Source organism: Mustela putorius, unplaced genomic scaffold (assembly GCF_011764305.1).
Source record: "Mustela putorius furo isolate JIRA1106 unplaced genomic scaffold, ASM1176430v1.1 tig00537227_pilon_pilon_pilon, whole genome shotgun sequence".
In the NCBI taxonomy this organism is placed as follows: domain Eukaryota; kingdom Metazoa; phylum Chordata; class Mammalia; order Carnivora; family Mustelidae; genus Mustela; species Mustela putorius.
This window is the reverse complement of record NW_025422368.1, coordinates 1,760,934-1,781,973: the sequence shown is the minus strand read 5'-3', so window position 1 is coordinate 1,781,973 and position 21,040 is coordinate 1,760,934. Positions and strand designations below refer to the sequence as shown.

General features: G+C 45.1%; 1 protein-coding gene across 1 annotated transcript; it reads left to right on the top strand.

The window, feature by feature from the left end:
- The first annotated feature begins 232 nt into the window (after positions 1–232).
- Positions 233–20,640, top strand: COPZ1 (COPI coat complex subunit zeta 1). Its single transcript, XM_013046922.2, has 9 exons — positions 233–338; positions 11,099–11,167; positions 12,531–12,612; positions 13,232–13,323; positions 15,318–15,373; positions 16,683–16,760; positions 16,921–16,972; positions 18,384–18,422; positions 19,231–20,640. The coding sequence occupies exons 1-9, from the start codon at positions 321–323 to the stop codon at positions 19,276–19,278; spliced, it is 534 nt and encodes a 177-aa protein (XP_012902376.1). The 5' UTR covers positions 233–320; the 3' UTR covers positions 19,279–20,640.
- Positions 20,641–21,040: the final 400 nt, after the last annotated feature.

Genomic DNA, 21,040 nt, shown 5'->3' with positions numbered 1-21,040 from the left:
CTTTCTGCCAATTGAAAATTAATAATCGCTTCCTCTGTTCCCCATGGAAACAACCCCGCCCCGCTGGCCCTCCCGCCCCATTCAAACGTGAGGTTTTGGCGTTTTATTGAGTGCTTAAACTGACAATCAAGTGCCTGCGCTTTTTGGCTGGACACCTTGCTTCCGCCAGGCAAGTTAGCACACTGATTGGCCAATAGAGAGAGAGCTCTTATGATATAGCCCAATAATCCTACTTCTGGGCGGGGTCTAATGCGGACGCGGGGCCAATCAGCGGCGGTGTTGCTTTTGTGGCTCCACGTCGGCAGCAGCTGCGGGGCAAGATGGAGGCGCTGATTTTGGTAGGAGCCGGAGGGGCAGCTGAGATGCGGCGGTGTCCAGAGGGGCCGGGAGTTGGGGTTCAACCTGACTGGGCGGGGGTAGCAAGGGGGAATTCCGGGTAATCCTCGCGGACCGAAGCTTTTGCCAGTCCCTGGAATAAGTGTGTGGCCTAGTATAGAAACTGTAGGAACTAAAGCCTCGGTTTAGAGTAGGAAGCTCTTCCGGGGAGAGGGAGAATCCATGGAAAGTTGGAGGGAGCACATGGAGTCCTTAGGATGTGTAGGATCATAGGCGTACTGGAGCGAGGTTCTTTAGGTTCCCCCTCATTCTGAGCGTTACGGATGATAACCTGGTTTGACTTTCTCCAAACCTTCAAACTAGCCCCAAATTCTAAGAATAGACTGCAGGTGTTTATCATCACAGGGTTCTCCTCCTGGTTGTCACAGCTTGACTCTCCTTTGATAATAACGTTACATTTCTTCCAAAAACGGGTTTCCTTTTACTTTAGTCTTCTGTTAATCCCCCTTGTGTAGTTTTGTCATGGTAAATGTATTCTGTCAGAGTTAGCGTGGATTATAGAATATTTTTCCAGACGCCTTATTTTGTTCTTTTTTTCCTCCCCACTAAGACTTTAGGAATTCTTAGTGCAGGATCTGGGATGCTAACTCTTCCTTGGTTATATGAGAATTTTGATGGCCAAAGGGTGTTATAGATTCCTTGCCCATAGGATCCCTTTTGCTTGTTGAAACAAATAAAATACTGTTACTCCTTTAGAACTGAACTAGAGGATTTCTCTCTAAAGTTCTCTGCTTTGCAGTTTGGGATGTTAGTATTAGCTCCCAGTCTCCTTGATTGAGTTGAATTCCAGGCTCTTTCCAAAGACAAGTTTTCTTGTGTCTTTTCCTTCAGCTCTAATATATGTGCACATTCAGATTTTCATCAGGTAAAAGAGAATAACAGGTTTGATTTCTTTCAAAATGGCAAAGATAGGGATAAGTCCTTCTCATTTGTATGGATTGGTCAAGTTGAGGCAGCAAGCTTAAAATCTGAGATTTTTTTTAATTTTTAAATTTTTATTTTTGTAAGTAATCTTTACACCGAGTGTGGGGCTCAGACTTGTGACTCAGAGATTAAAAGTCACAGGCTCCACAGCTGAGCCAGCCAGGCACCCCCTAAATAGGTTTGGTTTTTTTAAAGATTTTATTTATTTATTTGTCAGAGAGAGAGAAAGCACAAACAGGGAGAGTGGCAGGTAGAGGGAAAAGCAGGCTCCTGGCTGAGCAAGGAGCCCAGTGTGGGACTCGATTCCAGGACCCTGGGATCATGACCTCAGCCAAAGGCTAACTGACTGAGCCACCCAGGCGTCCCAAGCCCTGAGTAGTTTTTAATAAGATATTTTCTGTATCAAGCAGTTAGCCAGTATTCTTAACCAGTTAAAAGACACAGATAAATTCCAGGGAGTTGGTTTCTTGGGAAGTTTTTAGGAAAAAATTTTTAAATGCTCCCTACATCTGTTTACAAGGTAGCTTGCTTAGAGGTATAGGGCTGAGGGACATGAGACTTGGGGAGCCCTCTTAAGGAATCTGTGTATAGTGGTGAGTTGAAGGAGGTATATGTGAAGGTCTCACATTTTCTCTTACCTCATTTTTCAGTCTCTGCTTCCTCAGTGAAGTCTGTTTCAGTCTGCGTCTTATATCCATTTTGATCTGTACCTAAGATGCCACTTTCACAGATTCTTGCTAAACTGGTCACATACCCCTGAACTTTGCTTTTAAAACCATATTGATTCTTTGTCATGAGAAATCTATGTAATGGGGTTGGGGGAGCCAAATTACAGGGAAAAGGGATTGCTCAGGGAAGCACATGTCAAAACAAGGATTAAATTTTGATTCCTCGTCCTCCCAGACTAAGTCTCTTTCGTATTATTATAGATTTTCTTATCATGGACTTTGTACCTCTTCAGTATGCAGAATTGTACTGTTAAACATCAGTTATATAGGGACACCTGGGTGGCTCAGTGGGTTGAGCCGCTGCCTTCGGCTCGGGTCATGGTCTCAGGGTCCTGGGATCAAGTCCCGCATCGGGCTCTCTGCTCAGCGGGGAGCCTGCTTCCCTCTCTCTCTCTCTGTCTGCCTCTCTGTCCACTTGTGATTTCTGTCAAATAAATAAATAAAATAAATAAAATCTTTAAAAAAAATCAGTTATATAAAGCTTTTGTTGGGGACAAAGTACTAATAGGTATCAGTATGTTTGCTGGTCTCCAGAGTTCTTATGATATTAAACTAGTATTTTCCTTCCTCTATGTCAGCTCTTTCCAACATTTTTTTTTTCTTTTTACAGTTTCATTATATTTGGGTCTCAGTTAAGAATTTTATATTTCTCTTTTTTTTTAAGATTGGCACCCCAAGAATTTGATATTTCTCCCCATTCCATCCTTTTCTCAACCAGAGTTCTAGGAGAGAATTAAGCCCTAAGGCATTCATTAATATAATGAGTCAACTTCTCTGTATCCACAATGGTACTAGTTTGTCCCATCCTTGGGAGAAGTTTAAAAAAAAAAAAAAGCTGTCATTTAAGTAGTTTTCAGTATTCAGTGCTTTAGATGAGGAGCCGTAGTTGAGAATCTAGGTGATACTTGCTAAATTTTTATTTCTCTCTACCCTCACAAACTGGCCCACAAAATTTAGCCCCAGCAGATTCAGAATCACCTTTCAGCTTTGGTCCTTTTTAACCTCATCCCCTCCTCTTGTTTACTCAGCAGCATCTGATTCCTTAAATTGCCATCTTTTTTGTGAAAAGTATGAGGAGTACCTGGATTTTTCCTTAGCTTTCTACTGAACTAGGTTTACTGTACGGTGATAATACTAAATAGACTCCTCCTTAAAGAGGGTAGACACTTTGTGAAGTTCTTGTTGGCTTTCTCCTTTCACATTTCTTTTTCCTGGTTTGTCTGGACCTCTGGAGAAATCTGATCAAAGTACATTATCTTTCCATCCTCACCTCTACAAGGCCCACAGCCATAGGATACTGAGAAGAGAAGGGTAATCTAGAGGGGGTCATGAAGAAAATCTACTGAAATTTGATCTTGATTATGGGAATTTCTAAATACCAGTAGTTTCCCTTCATTTAGGTGCTTTACAGTGGGTGTCATTTCTTTCTTGAATTAAGTAATCTGGCTCTAGGTTTTGAGCAGATTTTTCTTACTTTTCTCAGGTCCTCTTATAGTCTCTAAGGAAAGAGACCCTTTCATCACCTTCTCTTCCCAGTGCTTTATAGTGCTTCCAGCCTGTATCTTTGGACTCGGCTTCCTCTCTCCTGCTGTTTTCTGCTGGTTCTCCCTTTCTTAGCTGTGAATGGAGAAGGATCTCTGCAGGTCACCATTCTCCATTAATAACCAATGAAATCTTAGAGATAATGACTTATCCTTTTCCTCCCTTCCCCCTATACCTTTTTTCCTCAAAGCTGAATTACTTTAGCAGTCTAGATCCTTAAATCTTTCCTCATAGGTTTCATTTTTCCTGATCCTCCATAGATTCACTTTCTGTTTTTCCAGTGTTCTTCCAACTAAATTCTATCCTTTCTCTCCCCTTAGTAGTGTTTTTTATTCTTAAACAATGGCCAAATCCCGAATTCTAAGCCTCGTTGAAAAATCAGGGCATCCAGAGTGCATAAGAGTGTGCACTTGGAGGAGGAAACTATGCAGAATACATCAATGACTTAAAGGTTGATATTGCTCTGTGGCCTTCGCTTCCTGAATCATCTTAATGGGGCTTTTGTTAAATTCCTTTGGCACTAACTGTAGAGGTACTTGGCCTAAATGCCCCCTCCCCCTGCTCTGGGCAAAGGTATCAATTACATTAAGCCCCCAAAGCACTCCCATCTCGATCCTGGCAGTCCCCTGTGCCCCTCTCCCAGCTGCGTCCTTGCTGGTGCCTGGCCCCTCCATTTCGTTAGGAGAAGCAATCTCCTCGTTCCTGCACTGTGGAGATATATTTCTCAGCTAGGGCGCGAGCAGTGCCAGCACTGCCCCCGGTGAGGTCCCTGGCAGCCATAAAAATTTTTATTGTGATTATGTTGGTGTCGGGGTGTCCATCTGGGTTATTGCACACCTAGTTTAATTGATTGAAGTTTAATTTATTGACACTTCAAATTAAATGATCAGAATAAACTGTGCTGTTACTCTGGCCGGCTTGTTTTAATGGTTGATTGCTGGAAGCAGACCTCGGCTTGAACTAAAACCCCCAAAGAGCAATTGACGCTGCTTCTAACTCTCTCCATGTCTTGCCCTCCAAGAAGACCTCGTTATAGATTTCCGACGTATTTATATATATTTTTTCCCTCTCCTTCACAGTGGTGGGAAAGAGTTGGTCCCTGGCAAGGTATAAATTATATCAAAGGTCTAGGGGAGCTGTCACATGGTCAAAAGAGGAGGAGGGGGTCTCCATATGAAGAAGGCCAGATCCTTGAGAAGCCAGGTCTTCCCTGTGGGGCAGAGGATAAATGCAATTATCCAGATATTTGAAGGAGCCTAGTGGCAGATTTAGGGTCTTTTTCATCTAGATATTTGCTACTGTTTTTTACTCCATTGACATGACTTGGTTAGAGTTAGGATACTGACAAGAGGACTAGTTATGGAACAGAAAACTTGAGAAGCAAATAAAGGATAGAACAGGAGTAAAGAATCAGTGCCTACCTATCCACTTATGGTAGAGTAATTAGAAAACGGAGGGCAGAGTGCCCTCAAGCAGCTGACGAAGATGGATTGGGAGGTCAAGTCCATGCACTTTATAAGATGCTGGTACTGGCAGAGGCCCTCTCCCATTCTGTCTTGCCTTTCTCTCAGATCGGATTATTAGAGGAGTTCTGTTATCCTTAAATTTCCTAGCTTTCGTTTTCTGCTGTTGACCACATCCATCTCTTCAGAAGTTTTTCCTGCTGTGTCCTCTAAGTCTCAGGCGGCAGGTGAAGCACATGTCTCCCATGTGGCTCTTTAATTCTCCACTGTCAAGGCAGATATCTCCACCTACAGCCATGCATTTGGATATCTCTACCAATTTTCTTCAACTCCTTTTCTATTATTTGTGGACTTAGTAGAGGGAGACAAACTGGGGCAGAGGATCGCAGTTATTCCTTGGGGTGTGATTCTGAATTTTGGGTTGATAGACTGAAAGATGAACACAGAGGCTGTCAACTCATTCTCTTAGACTAGCAGATGTTGGGCAGGGTTTGGGGGTGGCACAGATAACATGAAACATCATAACCAAGGGCACCTGGGTGGCTCTGTGGGTTAAGCCTCTGCCTTCAGCTCAGGTCATGATCCCAGAGTCCTGGGATCGAGCCCCACATTTGGCTCTCTGCTCAGCGGGGAGCCTGCTTCCCCCTCTCTGCCTACTTGTGATCTCTCTCTCTCTCTGTCAAGTAAATAAATAAAATATTAAAAAAAAAAAAAAAAGAAACATCATAACCAAGAACTCAGCAGAAAGGGATCTAGTTCCATTTGATATTTCCCTTTACCAAGTGGTATTTAAATGAGAGCTCTTGGATTACCAAACTGGGAAGGCAGGAAGTTCTAATGTTGCTCTCAGGCCTAGGGTGTGGAATACTCTGATTTCTGCTTGTTTAACTCCGCTTTCCAGTGCTGCTTGCTTTGTCCTGCATTTCTGTAATTCTTTCACTTTCATAACAGTTGGAGAATTGACTGTGTGGCCCCTGGGGAAAAATTCTACAGATAGCCTTTCTGAAAAAAAAAAAATATATATATATTTTTTTAAATAAGTTCTAGGCCCATTGTGGGGCTCAGACTCCTAACCCTGAAACCAAGAGTTGCATGCTCAGTCCACTGAGCCAGCCAGGCATCTGGCTTTCTGAATGTTGAGAGGACCTGAGATTTTGCATTCCTGAAGGGCTTGGGCTTGGTTACCTTTGCCCTTCCTATCTCACAGCCACCAAATTTAGTCATTGAAAGGTGCTGACCTTTGCTCCCCCTGCTGGCTGCATTAGTTTTCTCAATCATATTCATTAATTTATGAAGACCAAACATATTTATTGAAATCACTATTTGGTATCAGGCAGAGGAGAGGGGGTGATTTACAAAAGTATCATTCATTTCCCCCTTTTTTCCCTCCCCTCTCCACACCATCTTATTATCCTCACAAAGTATATTTAATTCTGAGCTCCTTGAAACCATAAAAAATTTGTGAATGTGTATTTTTCTGGGAATGGGGTCCCTATATTTCATCAGCTTATCAAAGAGGTCTTCTGTAACTTAAGGTATTAACTTTAACTGATCCAGGTCAGGCCTCTCATTTCTTTGATGAAGAAGCAGAGTCCCACAGGAAGGTAGGATTTGTATTAATGGCTGATCCAGATTATAATAAAGGGGTTTTGGAGTTTGTTTGTTTATTTATTTATTTATTTATTTGACAGGTGGAGATCACAAGTAGGCAGAGAGGCAGGCAGAGAGAAGTTAGCAGGCTCCCTGCAGAGCAGAGAGCCCCATGCGGGGCTCGATCCCAGGACCCTGGGATCATGACCCGAGCCGAAGGCAGAGGCTTTAACCCACTGAGCCACCCAGGCGCCCCTGAGTTAATTCTTTTCATTTGAGGTGGCAGATTGGAGCCCTCAACCCCAGAGGAGCTTTTCATTTTAAAGAAGTTGGCACAGAATCAGGGAGCAAAATACCTGCTTAGCTACGTGGACCTGGGAGTCGTATCTAGGAATTTTTCCTTCTAGTTTATACTGTTTTGGTTTTACTTTATAAATAGGGTTGAGGGAAGGGCATCTTGTTTCTTCTTGTTCAAAACCTATTGCCAAGCAGGGTACTACTTTTGGCATGGCCATAAAGATTTCTTTATAAGTGGAAAATGAAGAACTTTCTAGGAATCTCAACCGTATTCTTAGTTGTGCCCTTTCAGCACTGTGAGTGGCATCCTCCAACTCCACAAAGCCTTCTTGGCTGTGTTCCCTGCCCCCACCCCCCGTGAATTAAATAAAGTAACCAGTCTTAGCCCTCAAATACCCTGTCTGCCTGCTGCAAAGTCTTACCATCCCCACCCCCATCCTCTTCTGGTGGCATTCCATGATCTTATCCCAGAGTGCCCTCTTACTGTATGCATTGTGAACTGACTTCATTCAGTACTTTTTTCAGAGCCCATCTCCCCTAGTTTGACTTAGAAGACACAAAAATAGCTTTTATCCAGAGCTGCCTTTTTAATATTTTTGCCGGCTATAATCCTGAGGAAGCCTTGCAGGTCATTCGAAGGCCCACAGGGGGCAGCACTAGAAATGACTTCCCCCTCTAGTCCCCTCCGTGCTGGGGGTGGGGTACTGGGAGATAATGTTTTTCACCAGGCTTCAGAAAGCCTGAGATCAAAGACTCCTTTGCAGCAGGCTAGTTGCTTGTTCTGCGTTGTTTCAACTCTCCTGAGGAGCCCAGTCTCCTTTTCTTGATAATGAAAACATACAAGAAAATCTGTCTGAGCCACCCAACCTCCCACAAACCAGTCTGCCTACATATCATTTCCAGGCACTATTAGCATTTGAGGTGAAGTTCTGTTATACACTCAGGCTGTGGCTCTCTGAAAGTCAGTGCATCACAGAACTTTGTCTCGAAAGCTTTCTAGCAGCTACACATTCGGGAGCAGGAGGGAAGAATAGACCTTTTAAATCCTTTGAACATGGCCCTAAGCTTGTAGGGTCTTTTTCAGTAATCAGCATTTAATGTGTTACAAGGCCAAGCCTAGTCCATTGTCCAGGAGGCCCATTTCTCAATAGCTGGGAGTTATTTATAAACTTACCCTTTGCAAAAACTTAAGATGAAATTACATTATCAGTAATGGCTTCTGGGGCCTTTAAACTGGCTGGTTTTATGGTAAGAGAGGAATTCTTGGCCTCCCCACTCCGGTGAGGTAAAGGTCCCCCCGGCTGAAGTGGAACCGGCAATAGTCAGGAGGTGGCAGGAGAAGTAAAGGAGAAGCTGCCGGCTCCAGCTGTAGCAGAGTGGAGAATTAAAGCAGCCTTTAGACTCATGCTGCTTTAATTCTTGGATTTGTTTAGGGTGGTTATCCCTTTGGAAGTTTGAAATGACCAGCCTTTTTCTCTAGTGCCTTCTTACCTCTTTCAGAACTGTAGTAAATCAGATCGTTCTTCTGCCTGCCTGCCTTTGCCTGTCTTTCATCCTTCCCAGTAAGCTCCACTTCCTATTTGGGGGCTTTCCTTGATAGCGTCTCCTAGGAAGCCAGTGAGAAAAGCTAGGAGTGGAACCCAGGGATCTGTTTCTTTGCCAGCAGTTTTTAGGCACTTCTACCCTGTTGGCCACAAAGGACATTGTTTCTCTCCTAGTTGGCTGTGGCTATAGGGTTTTTCTTTTCTTTGGGATCCAGCCCATTCTTTCTAGGGATGCTAGACTCAGTGACTGCAAGAACCAGTTACCTATGGCCAGATCAATGCCCAGTTTAAACCATTAGGAATCTCTCCAAGGTTCCTATGAATGTGGAGAGAAGAACAGAGCCAAAGATTTCCAGGGAAAAGGTTGTAGGAAAAATGATCTCTTCTAAATTTCCTTCCCTGTGGGCTTCTTTTCCTCATTAAGGAAACTCATTCCTATGGGTGCATCCCTTTTGGTGAGTTGAGGATCCAGTGGCTATAGAATTATGCCTGCTTTATGGGAAGATCTTTCTGTGGGGTATAGAAGTTAGGAAAGCTACTCTGTTTGTAACCTTTTAGATGATATTCTAGGGGACTTCCCTCTGCTAGACACAGTTCCTTAGTTTGAGACAGAGTATTTATTTCAGGGAGTAATGTGTATAGGGTGAGCATCTCTAAGGAGTGTTTATCAGAGGAGAGATAAGTTGGTAGTAAGATCACTCAGAATGGCCACACCAGAATGTCTCCCTGTATTTGGAAGTCTCATTATAAGAGGGTCCCTTAGATGCTTACTGCTTCAATAAATTTTACTTTATCCTCAAACTTCATTAATTCTCATAATCATTTAACAAATACCGAAAGTTTAGTGTGTATCACACAATCTTTAGAACACTTGGAATAAATCAGTGAACAAAACACAAAATTTGCTGTTCTCAAGAATTCAAGTGGGGGAAAGCTTACATTCTTCATCACCCTGTTGTCAAAAGACTGGGTTCCCTCTACTCTCATTTTTAACTCTGTGAGGGTAGGGTTGGTTCTTTGCATGGAACCGTAAACCTCCTGAAACCTCATGGGACAGTTTACCTTTGTAGACTTTGCAATTTCTGGATCCTTGGCAATAATTCTTTTATCCTCACTCTTGGGTCTTTATTAAACTTATGCTTGGAGATTATATTTAGCTCCTGTGAGGACTGGGTTTCCTAAGTAAGGCCAGGAAGCGGAGGCAGCAAAGCAACAGCCCTTTCTCATAGCACAAGGGAAGGATATCAGTGGTAGGTAATGTTGATTAGAAATTCAGGGAATGTGGGACGCCTGGGTGGCTCAGTTGGTTAAGCAGCTGCCTTCGGCTCAGGTCATGATCCCAGGGTCCTGGGATCGAGTCCCACATCGGGCTCCTTGCTTGGCAGGGAGCCTGCTTCTCCCTCTGCCTTTGCCTGCCTCTTTGTCTGCCTGTGCTCGCTTGCTCTCTTTCCCTCTGTCTCTTACAAATAAATAAATAAAATCTTAAAAAAAAAAAAGAAATTCAGGGAATGTGAGGGACACCAACTGGCTCAGTTGGTAGAACATGGAACTCTTAATCTTGGGGTAATAAGTACCTTGGGCGTGGAGACTGCTAAAAAAAATATGAAAGAAAGAGAGAGAGAGAAAGAAAGAAAGAAACCTGAGCCTGCAGACACCTTCCATATACATAACACTGCCTCCCTTTCCTTCCTCTTCATCTCCTGGTTAGCTGGTTCCCTAGAAGTTGCAGGAGTAGAGGAGCTTCTGCAAAGTGATTTATTTTGCGGTTGTTTGAGTGTAACCATTAAGGCCGAGGCTGTGGTTCCTTTATGAGAGCCATTATCCTCAAAATTTGATTTTGGGTAGTAAAAGAACACTCCCTTCCTGCTCATTATATCTAGGCTCGAGGCTTCTTAGATCCTCTTCTTACTACTTCTTAACTCTCCCCAAAATCAGATTGGTTTATGTCTTGTAAGTTAAGTGGTAGTGGTTGGGGGTGTAGTAGAAGGATTGGGATCATAGGGGAAGTCTTGGAAGATGGATGTCTCACCGGGTTGCATTCAGAACTGGTGTGTCTGTGTGCATGAGTGTGTGCACATGTATACGTGCTCATTTCCTTCTGCCCAGTGTGTGGGTGGTTTAGGGAAGGCTTGCTTTATGCCTCTGCATTGCTACTGCATTGGGACTGCAGAAACTTCTACGTACACTAGGGCATTCAACCCTATTTTCAGATGGGCTCGTGCAGTGCCTATTAATTAATCTGATCACATTCCATACCTACCTGTGCATGGGAGACCAGGGAGGGAGAGTAATTTGGAAAATAACTGTAGCATAATATTTGGAAATAACAGCATGACCTACCTTGATTAAACTCTCTGTGTGTCTGGCTCAGAGAAACTGTTTCTCTGATGCTGCTTTGGAGTCCTTTGTTGAAATGCCCCCTCCCTCAATTCAGTTCATGCACCACTTGATCATTCTCAGTGAGAATTGCCTAAATCTAACCAGGTTGGGATAGGGGACATACAGAGGCACCTCTGTATCCCCTTGCAGCCCCAGTGGGATGAGGGGAAGGTATCTGGTTTGTCAGTGGTGGCAGGAGCCTTTAGGACTGAAGGTTATGTTCATATCTCTTCAGGAACCTTCCCTGTATACTGTCAAAGCCATCCTGATTCTGGACAATGATGGAGATCGACTTTTTGCCAAGGTGAGATTCCCTTTGAAATTCATTTAGGAGCAAGACAAAGACTTACTCTGAAATTTGGATCTAGGGACTGCTCCTATTATTTCATATTCCTTGATACTTTAATTTTGAGAATCCTTCCATTTTCCTGTGCCTACTCCAGATAAAACCCAAACTGCTTCTGTGTCTTAGTTGCCCTGCTTCCATACTTGCGTCCCACAGATTTTGACCTCCTTTGTTGTCAGCATCAGATCAGAGAAAAGCTTGGGGACCTTGGTTTCTGAACAGTACAGTGCCTGGGTGTGAGAAGCAGACTGCCTGTGCCCATCACTCCTGTCCCTTTTCCTTCTGCCTTGTTGCCCTGCCTGGGCTTTTCCAGGGAATTCTCTTGTAGTTCCAGGGTTCCAGCCCTAGGTCTGCAGTCACCGCCAAGCTTATTACCTCCTGACATCCCTGTGTGGTGTTTCTAACTTTGGATCTATTGAAAGAGAGGAGAAAGGACACCCCTCTCCTCTCCCTCCATATCCCCCCCCATCCTGTGGAAATTTTTTCTGTCCCTGGTGTATTAACTCCGGGCGAGCACAGCATAAATCAATCAGCAGGTAGAGATTAGTTTAGAATTCACCAGCTGTTCCTCCCTGTAATTGGATGTAACTATGCAGGACACCTTTTGAAACAGTTATCCAGTTACTAAATGCCAGACCTGTCATAGGTCTTCAGCTGACTGCGACGGATTAGCCCCTAAAGAGCAGAGCGATTTAGCAGCCTGTATCTCCACCCCGTGCCAGGGCGGGCTTGGGAGTGGGCTCAGAAATGTGCTAGATTGTCTCCTGCTTCTTGCAGTTTGAAGAAAAGAGAGCTAAGATAGAGGGATTGGGTAGGCTTTGCCTTGGTTTCTGCAGCCTTTCCCCATTCCTCAGCTTCATACTGTGAGTGAGGGTCTGAAAGAAACATTCTGTGCTTCTAGTGCTTTTTGTGTTCCCTAGCACTTCTCCCTAACATGGGTAGCTCTTAGGGCGCACTTGATGAGCTTCATCTAGAGATTACTATCCTGGAATGCAGACAGGGGCAGGACTTCATCACAGAGCTTGCAAGCCTGTGCCCTATAGTCTTAGAAATGTGAGGTGGGCATGCTTACAGCAAGGTCTTTAAAAGGGTTTTGGTTTTTTTGTTTCTTCTTCTTCTTCTTCTTCTTCTTTTTTTTTTAATATTTGCATACTCACCAGCCATTCCCCACCTCCATAGTTCTTCCTTCTTCATGTCAGTATTTTTCCCTCACCCCATGCCTTGAAGGAGAGAAATCCAAGATCCAGGGCAAAAAACAGACACTAATCATTCTGGGCTCCCAGCTCTAATGACCCAACCCATCTCCTTTCTCTCTGACCAGTACTATGACGACACGTACCCCAGTGTCAAGGAGCAAAAGGCCTTTGAGAAGAACATTTTCAACAAGACCCATCGGACTGACAGTAGGTCATTTTCCTTTCACTGCTCCCCGTGTTGGGGGAACCATGGCACGCAGGGGGTGGCAGCAGGGCTGCAGAGAAAGGATAAAATGACTGCCTCCTTTTTCTTTGTCTTCCTTCTCCCCTCATATAATAAACTCTTCGGAATGTAATGGGGAGGTGAGTGTACCTCACGCGGGAATACCGTGCTGGAAGGTTGGCTGTTAGCTACCTGTCTAGTCCGTGGATTTATGAGCCTCACTTGACAAATTTAACTGCAGCTCTGCTTATTGTACCGCATCCATTAGGGCAGGTAAATGGAAGTCTGTAAAGGTGACCGCTCTGCATTTTCACCTCCGAAGGATCGACTAGTATCCTGTCTCATACAAGGAGGGAAATAAGGGTAGTTGGTAGGGAGGTGGTTAGAGGAGAAGATCCACTTCAATTTCCCCAAGTTTGTACTTCCCTTCTTCTGCTACCATGGGGAAGAAAAAAGCAGGTCAACTTTGGTCTTTGGGCGTTATTATGACCTACCTTACTTCAGCCCAAACAGCTGGATGCCAGAGTTCATGGTAACTTCTTCTATCCTACTTTCTTATCTCAGGCTATCCACTGTTTCCACCTTTCCTTCTCCCACCCCCAGGTGAAATCGCCCTCCTGGAAGGCCTGACAGTGGTATACAAAAGCAGTATTGATCTCTATTTCTATGTGATTGGCAGCTCCTATGAAAATGAGGTGAGAATTCCACCCCTATTTGCTATCTCTGATCCCACTTTCTAAACCATAAGCAGGGCATAGTATGGCGTCAGGACCCTAGAAGTGTTGCTCTGGCTTCTGACTGGGCTAATGAAGTTGTCAGAGATCTCTGCTGACCTCACAAACATGGCCTAGCAAATAAATCAACCTAGAGTGGAAATTTTCACCAATTGCTTTTTTCTTTTGTCTTCTTTTTTTTTAAAAGATGTTATTTATTTATTTGACAGAGATCACAAGTAGGCAGAGAGGCAGGCAGAGAGAGAGAGAGAGGAGGAAGCAGGCTCCCTGCTAGCAGAGAGCCCGATATAGGGCTCAATCCCAGACCCTGGGATCATGACCCGAGCTGAAGGCAGAGGCTTTAACCCACTGAGCCACGCAGGTGCCCCTCCTTTGTCTTTTTTTTAAGTTTTATTTATTTGAGTGATCTCTATACGCAACATGGGGCTTGAACTCACAACCCTGAGATCAGGAGTTGCATGGTCCTCGGACTGAGCTAGTCAGGTGCCCCCTGAAATTGCTCTTGCTCTTTTATCTCCATGTAGGAGACACCATATGTATTTTAATACATACTAACATGTATCAGTGGCCTTCGCTGTATAGTGTTTTTAAAGATGGATTTCTTTGTTCTGTCTTTCTTTCTTTTTTTTTAAGATTTTATTAAGAGAGGGGCGCCTGGGTGGCTCAGTGGGTTAAAGCCTCTGCCTTTGGCTCAGGACATCATCCCAGGGTACTGGGATCGAGCCCCACATCCGGCTCTCTGCTCAGCAGGGAACCTGCTTCCTCCTCTCTCTCTGCTTGCCTTTCTGCCCACTTGTGATCTCTGTCTGTCAAATAAGTAAATAAAATCTTAAAAAAAAAAAAAAGATTTTATTGAGAGAGAATATGCATGCGTGCACACACGATGAGGGGTGGTGGGGTAGGGTGGGGGCAGAGGGAAAGGGGGAGAGAATCTCCAGTAGACCCTGAGCTGAGTGTGGAGCCTGACACAGGGCTTGATCTCACGACCCTGAGATCATGACCTGAGCCAAAACTGAGTCGAACACTGAGCCACCTAGGCATCCCTTATAGATGGATTCCTGAGGTTTGGTCAGGGTTGGGGGGATGCTTCCTCCTGCTATGAAGGGTCCATACCTGACTGAATTTGGGTCAGTTAGGCAACATTTGGCGTCATGTTGAAGCCACACATTCTGAATGGATCAGCCTGAGAAGCCTGTGGGTATAGTCCTAACCTGTTTCCTACGCACAGGAAAAGCTACTTACCTCAAGTAGCAACGTCTAGGAGAAAAGATAAATAAAAATAAGCCCCCACATAACTCGAAGCCAAAGAAACGTTTGAGAGAACCAGTTCTTTTGAAGCTCTTATTACTTTAAATCTTTTGTAAGGTGCATTGTTACCTAAATCTTACAGCACTTCTGTACTTCTGTGGGCATTAGTGCCCTTGTTTTGTATTTGAGGAAATCAAACCGTGAGGAACAATATGAAATTATTTGCATATAACCACTGTTGAACTACAGAAGTGGCAGTTTCTTATGGTTCAGCCTAATAACTTTTCCAGGGTCACACATCTAGAAATGGCCCAGCTGGGATTTAGCCCAGATCTGTCTGATGCCAAAGGCCATGCTCTTTCCACTAACCCTCTGGCCTTAGCTATTGTTTGGCTAATGATTTCTTTACCTAAGATACCAAGTAACACATATACAGTTGGCAAAGACATGTAGAGGAGGACTGTGATGGGAAAGTTTGAACAGTCTGGTCAAAGAGAGACCTCGAATTGTGGGATTGTGTAGCCGAATTTATTTCTGTGAGAAACCACAGGTCCTCTTCCTGTTTTGCTCTCACTTTCACCTTATGCTTTTGGTCTTTTGTGAAAGCCTTTGTATTTTGATGCTTAATGAATTAGTGGGTTTTGTGTTCAGGTAACAGTTTTCAGGGCCTTGAACCTTATCCTTCTGCTTCTTCTGTTTCCCAACAGCTGATGCTCATGGCTGTTCTGAATTGCCTCTTTGACTCATTGAGCCAGATGCTGAGGTGAGCAGGCCATTCTTGACATCTGTTTGGGAGATAAAGTCACTATTCATCAGGCCCAGGGGTTTGTGGGGAGAATTAGCAGAGGCTCCAGGGAATTGATTTACCTTGAGAAGTTAGGCTTATTATTTCAGAGTAATTCGCACTGATAGGGGAAACTGGATGGAAAGTACTTCCCTCCTGTGGGATAATTCTCCTAAGAAAGGGGACTGGACAGGAGCAGTGTCTCTCTACTCTGTTATTATCCAGTGGCTCTTTCAGAGTTCTGAGCACTGGTAAGGTGCTTTTCTAGACTTCATTAGAAGGTAGGAAAGGGCAAGCATAGGAAAATGTCCCAGATGTAACATTAGTGCCTTGGGAATGGAGGTAACATTCTCAGTTTTTAACTTTAACCCATAGGTTTTCCCTTCTTTAGAACAGAAAGAATATGCCATTTTCCCTCTCCTCCCTTCCCACCTCCGTAGCAGCCCTCTGTTTCCCACATAGATGGGCAACAGAAGAGATATAAGATACTTTTCCTGAAAACATCCAGGAGTCTGAACTTCATTCCCCCAGCAGCTCCCAAGTGAACCCAGTACAGACAGCCATCCGCCATCCGGAGCAGAACAGCAGGCGCTCTCAGCCCCACAAAATCAGCAGGGCGAATGGCTCAGATTTCCTCAGGAAGGGGATGATTTATTTCTTAGCCAGGTGAATGAATAGACTTCATTTCGGTGATCTAGTGAAAGAGTCAAACTGACGGATGTGACTGGCCACGTGCACAACCACCGGATCTAAGGCTGGTGGATGAGGGCCCTGACTGTTCCCAGCCCCCTACTTGGGCTTCTTTTCAAGGCCTGAGAAGAGCTGATGAGGGAGGGGGAGAAGGGGGGAGTGGAGAGAGGCTTAGAAGGTTTGTCAGAGCTTAAGTGCAGAGAATTTGCATTCAACTCTTCTCCATGTCCTGCCACCTCCAGATTGAGTTTAGCTGTTTGTTTTCTTTTTTCCACTCACTGATGTCCATGTTCATGAGCAGTGTCAATAGCCACATTACGGTAGGTAGGGAAGAAACTAGCTCTGGATAATCAACCCTTGAATAGTCAGAAATTGCCTGTATTTTTTTAATCTCTTTCCTGACATTCCTGATACTTATTCATTAACCAAAAGTAAGAAGAGGTTTAGAGTGGATAAGCCAAAAAGTACTTATTTACTTTTCAGTGTGTGTGGCTGGTGCAGATATTTTATTGGTCTAGTTTTGGATCTCCAACTCAGACAATGTCCTAGGATTCCTTTTATACACTGGCTGGTTTTTTCTCTTCTCTTGGGGACTCAGGAAAAATGTAGAAAAGCGAGCTCTGCTGGAGAACATGGAAGGGCTCTTCTTGGCTGTGGATGAAATCGTAGATGGAGGGTGAGTTTTCTGACCTGCCTGGACCTCCTTGGATTTCGGGTAAGGGAGTGGAATAATTGCTTCTGTCCTAAGGCGAGTGGCCTGAGTGACCAGAGTATCCCCACAATGAAGGAGTTTGTCTTTGAGGACAGAGTGAATGATGGTTTCTTCTTTGTCTTAGGGTGATCCTAGAGAGTGATCCCCAGCAAGTGGTACACCGGGTGGCATTAAGGGTAAGCAGAAGTATGCTCCCCTACATCCCCCATCTACTCACCCTCCAGGGCCATACCTGCTAAATGCATCTAAAGGTCAGGGCTTATAGAATACACAGATCCTTCCCCTTTCCTTTCAAATTCTCGTTGTCTCAAAGAGGGGCAGCAGAAGGAGCATACTTTTGCCCCTTACCTGGTACCTAGCATCCCATATAGTCTTTGCACAGAGGAGACATTTAATACATACTTAATTGAATCCAAGATGAATAAAAGGGGTGCCTGGGTGGCTTGAGGTGCCTGGGTGGCTCAGTGTGTTAAAGCCTCTGCCTTCAGCTCAGGTCATGATGCCAGGGTCCTGGGATCGAGCCCCACATCAGGCTCTCTGCTCAGCAGGGAGCTTGTTTCCCCGGCTCTCTCTCTCTGCCTGCCTCTCTGCCTACTTGTGATCTGTCAAATAAATAAATAAAATCTTAAAAAAAAAAAAAGATGAATAAAAGAAACTTTAATGGTTCTGAAACTATAAAGGAACTTGAAGTTGATTAATACTTCCTTTGGGGATGGATCCCAATCTGGTGAGTCAGGGGAGTGTCTTCCTTGTCTTAAAGTCTGACGACACCACCTCTTTCTCAGGAAGCATTAATTTGCGAGAACCTCAGTCCTCTCTTGATGGTAGTAATATCAGAAAGGGGCCTCTGAGTTAACCATAGATGCCTCCAAGTCTGCTAGGGAGATAATGGTGGGTATAGAGAGAACCCATCGGCAAATTGTGGGGTGCAGAGATGTTTAAGCGAAGCAAATCTCCCCATTCATAGAATGTCCCAGCTCTGACCTCCACAGAGTGAAGGCTGACAATGTCGGGTAATGGAAAATCTTCTCCCTTAACTGCCTTGGGCTCCATTTGCATAGTTTAATCTTCTCCTCTAACATATGTCTCTATGTGGCAAGAGAGAGGGTTCCCCCCACCACCCACTCCCGCCTTCCCCTTCTCAGGCTGCTGTTGCAGCAGTTTATTTCTTCAAATTAACATGCTGTCGTTACCCATCAGGCCTTGCGGGATCCATTAAATTACCCCTGGCTCCCCCTCATCCTTTCCCTAGTGATATTGATATTCAGGGAAGGTCTTCTCTGACTAGGGAATCAGGTCCCCTACCCCCAAGTTGAGGATCAGATAACCTGCTGATTACTTGGAATGGAATAAATCTTTTAAGAAGTCCAACTGCCTTAAAACAGAGGATGGATGAAATGACCCTTTTCTGCTTACAGACTCTCTGGCCAAGAAAATTGTGACTGTACTACCTAGAAGGGACTGAGAAGTCAGGCATCTGCCTTTTGCTTCAGTTTAAAGGACCACTTTTTCCATCGCACTACTGACTTCAGTCCGGTCTTACCCCACCTTCCTCTCATGCTAAATGTTTGTCTCTCTGTGTCATAGGGCGAAGATGTCCCCCTTACGGAGCAGACCGTGTCTCAGGTATGTCTTTCTCTCCACATGGACTGGACCAGTAAAGAGGCTAGACTAGAATTCCACCCCAGCCCAAGTTTGAATGAGTTTAGAGACTGAAGGCACATTTTTCTTGGCTCTAGTCCCCAGAGAACTGGGAACTCATACAGCCAAATACTCCCTACCCACCCAACTCCTATCCCATGTTCCTGTGAGCAGTGGCTGTCAGCCTTGCTCTGTACCCTTCAAACCCTCCCTGTTTGATGCCTCATTCAATGATTTACTCCCCAGCAGAGGCTTGCCTTAAGCAGATGGTCTGTGTGTGTGCACGCGTGCACACACACACACACACACTCTCTCTCTCTCTCTCCCTCTCTCTCATTATTCAAATGAGGGCTAGGCTGGAAATGCATATTCTAGAGTAAAGCAGGTTTTACAGATCTATCCTGCTACTTTGTGGATAGCTTGTCTACCTGATGTGGGAGGCAAGGGAGGGATTCTGTTTTCTTTCTACTTGGAATTCTCACCAAGAAGTCCATCTGGATGCGGTAACTCTTCCTTTCTAACATATGGCCAGTAACCCCCAGTTTTTTCTCTCCTCCCAGGTATATCTCTTCTCTCTTCATCCCCCCAGTGGATTTGAATTTTTTTGGAATTTCCCAAACTGACAATCCTCTAGGGCCCTAGAGAGCTTCTTCCCATCCCTCTACCCTTGGGGATTTTTGTATTTGCCATTCTTCTAAGGACAGGGAAGGCAAGTGAGGGGAAGGAGAGCCCCAATCTCTGTCCTTGCCCTGCCCCCCAGCAAGCCCCTCAACTGCCGCCCTTGTCCCTGCAGGTGCTGCAGTCAGCCAAAGAACAGATCAAGTGGTCACTCCTTCGGTGAAGACCTCACTGTTCCTGGCTCCTCACCCTCTCAAAAAATCCACACGTCTGCTGTGACTTCTCATCCAGTCCCCCAACTGATGCTCTCAGGGTCATCTCGGGGATTACAAGGGACCCTTAAATCTCCATTCTGTTTGGTTGCTTCCCCAAACTCCAATGTATGCTTCCTATCCTTTCTCACTTTTTTGTAGTCTGGGAGTAAAACTCCCAGCAGATTCTAAACGCAGGGTAGGGGAAGCACCTTTTTCCTTTTTACACTGGATTATGCTCTCATACTCTCCTACCCCACATATTTTCTTCTCAACTTTTGTGCCCTTTGCTGCAGTTACACTTGAGATCAAAGCAGGAGAAAGAATGTGCTGAGCGTTTTCCTCCCTTTGCTTTTACTGGGCCTTCATCCCAACAGCCCATATGTTAGCAAGGGGAGGGAGAGAGAGAATTCTTTTCCATAGGATGAGTGGGGGTGGCATATCCAGTCTGAAGCTACAGCCCCACTTAATTGGCCTCAGCATTTCCTCCCATCCCTTCTTACTGCCCTGTCCTCCAGCCTTGGAAAAAGGATTGGGAACAGCTCATGGGCTGGGGACAGAATGGAAGAAGCAGGGATTTAAGTTTTATTGGATAGGGCTTATAAAATTCTGTTTTTCAGTCAGCTGCATTCTTTAGCCTGATCCTGGCTTATAGCTTCAAAACCACTGTGGTTTGTGAGTGTTCATTTTAGGAGCGTCTGTCTCCTGGTCCACTACCTTGACTCTCCACCTTCCCTACTCATGGGATCTTGGCCTGGCTTGTCCTTGCTGTGCCCTGGAGCAGAGCCAGTCCCTGAACTAAAACTCCATTTTAGTCTTGGGAAGAAGAGTTTTTGCTCAGAACTGGGGAGGGGTGGGATTTATGACTTGGGCCTCTGGGCTGTGTCCCCTTCACTTCCCCACATGCATTTCACTCCTCTGCCCTGGGTTTGCAATCTCTGCGGCTTAACCCTATCTTCTCTCTGCCTCAGCCTTACATCCAGGCAGTAGGTCTGCGCTCCTTCCCTCCCTAGGTCGCTGAGAGAGGTCCCTTCCCTCAGAAGACCTTTGGGATTTGGATTTCCCCAGAAAGATGGAGGTTGGAACACCCACTCATGGGTCTAATCTTTCCCCTTGACCGGAAACTTCCCACAAAAATGTCTCAGAAAAACCTTCCTGAGACTTAAGCCTTCTGTCCCACCCACTAACTGCCAGTTCTCCAAGACTGAAGTGGGGTGAATAACCGGGCATATTTGAGGGAGCATTTTTGTGTCGGAGATGTATGGAGTCAGGAGATCGCCACCTTCATATACTGCTCTGTGCAAAGAGGAATAAAACAGATTTCTTTTTCCAAACTGCCTTTGTGTGATGTTTCTGTTCTTCTTCCTCTCTTTTTGGCAGCTGCTTCTATTCCTCCAGCAACCCCCATTGCTCCCCATCTTATAATATTTCTTCCCTCCTACCTCAGAGACTCCCCAGCATTCCACCCCCCCATCTCTAATTTACGGGGCCGTTTGCCTCCTTGGCATCCCTCCGTCCCCTCGCCTGGAAATTGGCGCCAGGGGTGTGGTGGGGGTGGTATTTTCTCAGTGGGAGTCCCAGGGAACTGAGTGCTCTCCCCCACCACCCCAAAGCCAGCTGCCTGCTCCCGCCTCAGCCATTAGTAACCCGGAGACGCGCACCTGCGTGGGGGCTCTCCTCAGCCCCTGCTCCCTTCCCGCACCTCCCACTCCTGCTCTGAAATGGCGCTGAGCG

What these genes read in the sequence shown, in the direction of transcription:
- COPZ1 (XM_013046922.2), top strand. An exon ending in GCAGCTCCTATGAAAATGAG is followed by an intron (nt 13,324 to 15,317) that starts GTGAGAATTCCA and finishes GTTTCCCAACAG; the next exon opens with CTGATGCTCATGGCTGTTCT. An exon ending in TCATTGAGCCAGATGCTGAG is followed by an intron (nt 15,374 to 16,682) that starts GTGAGCAGGCCA and finishes TTGGGGACTCAG; the next exon opens with GAAAAATGTAGAAAAGCGAG.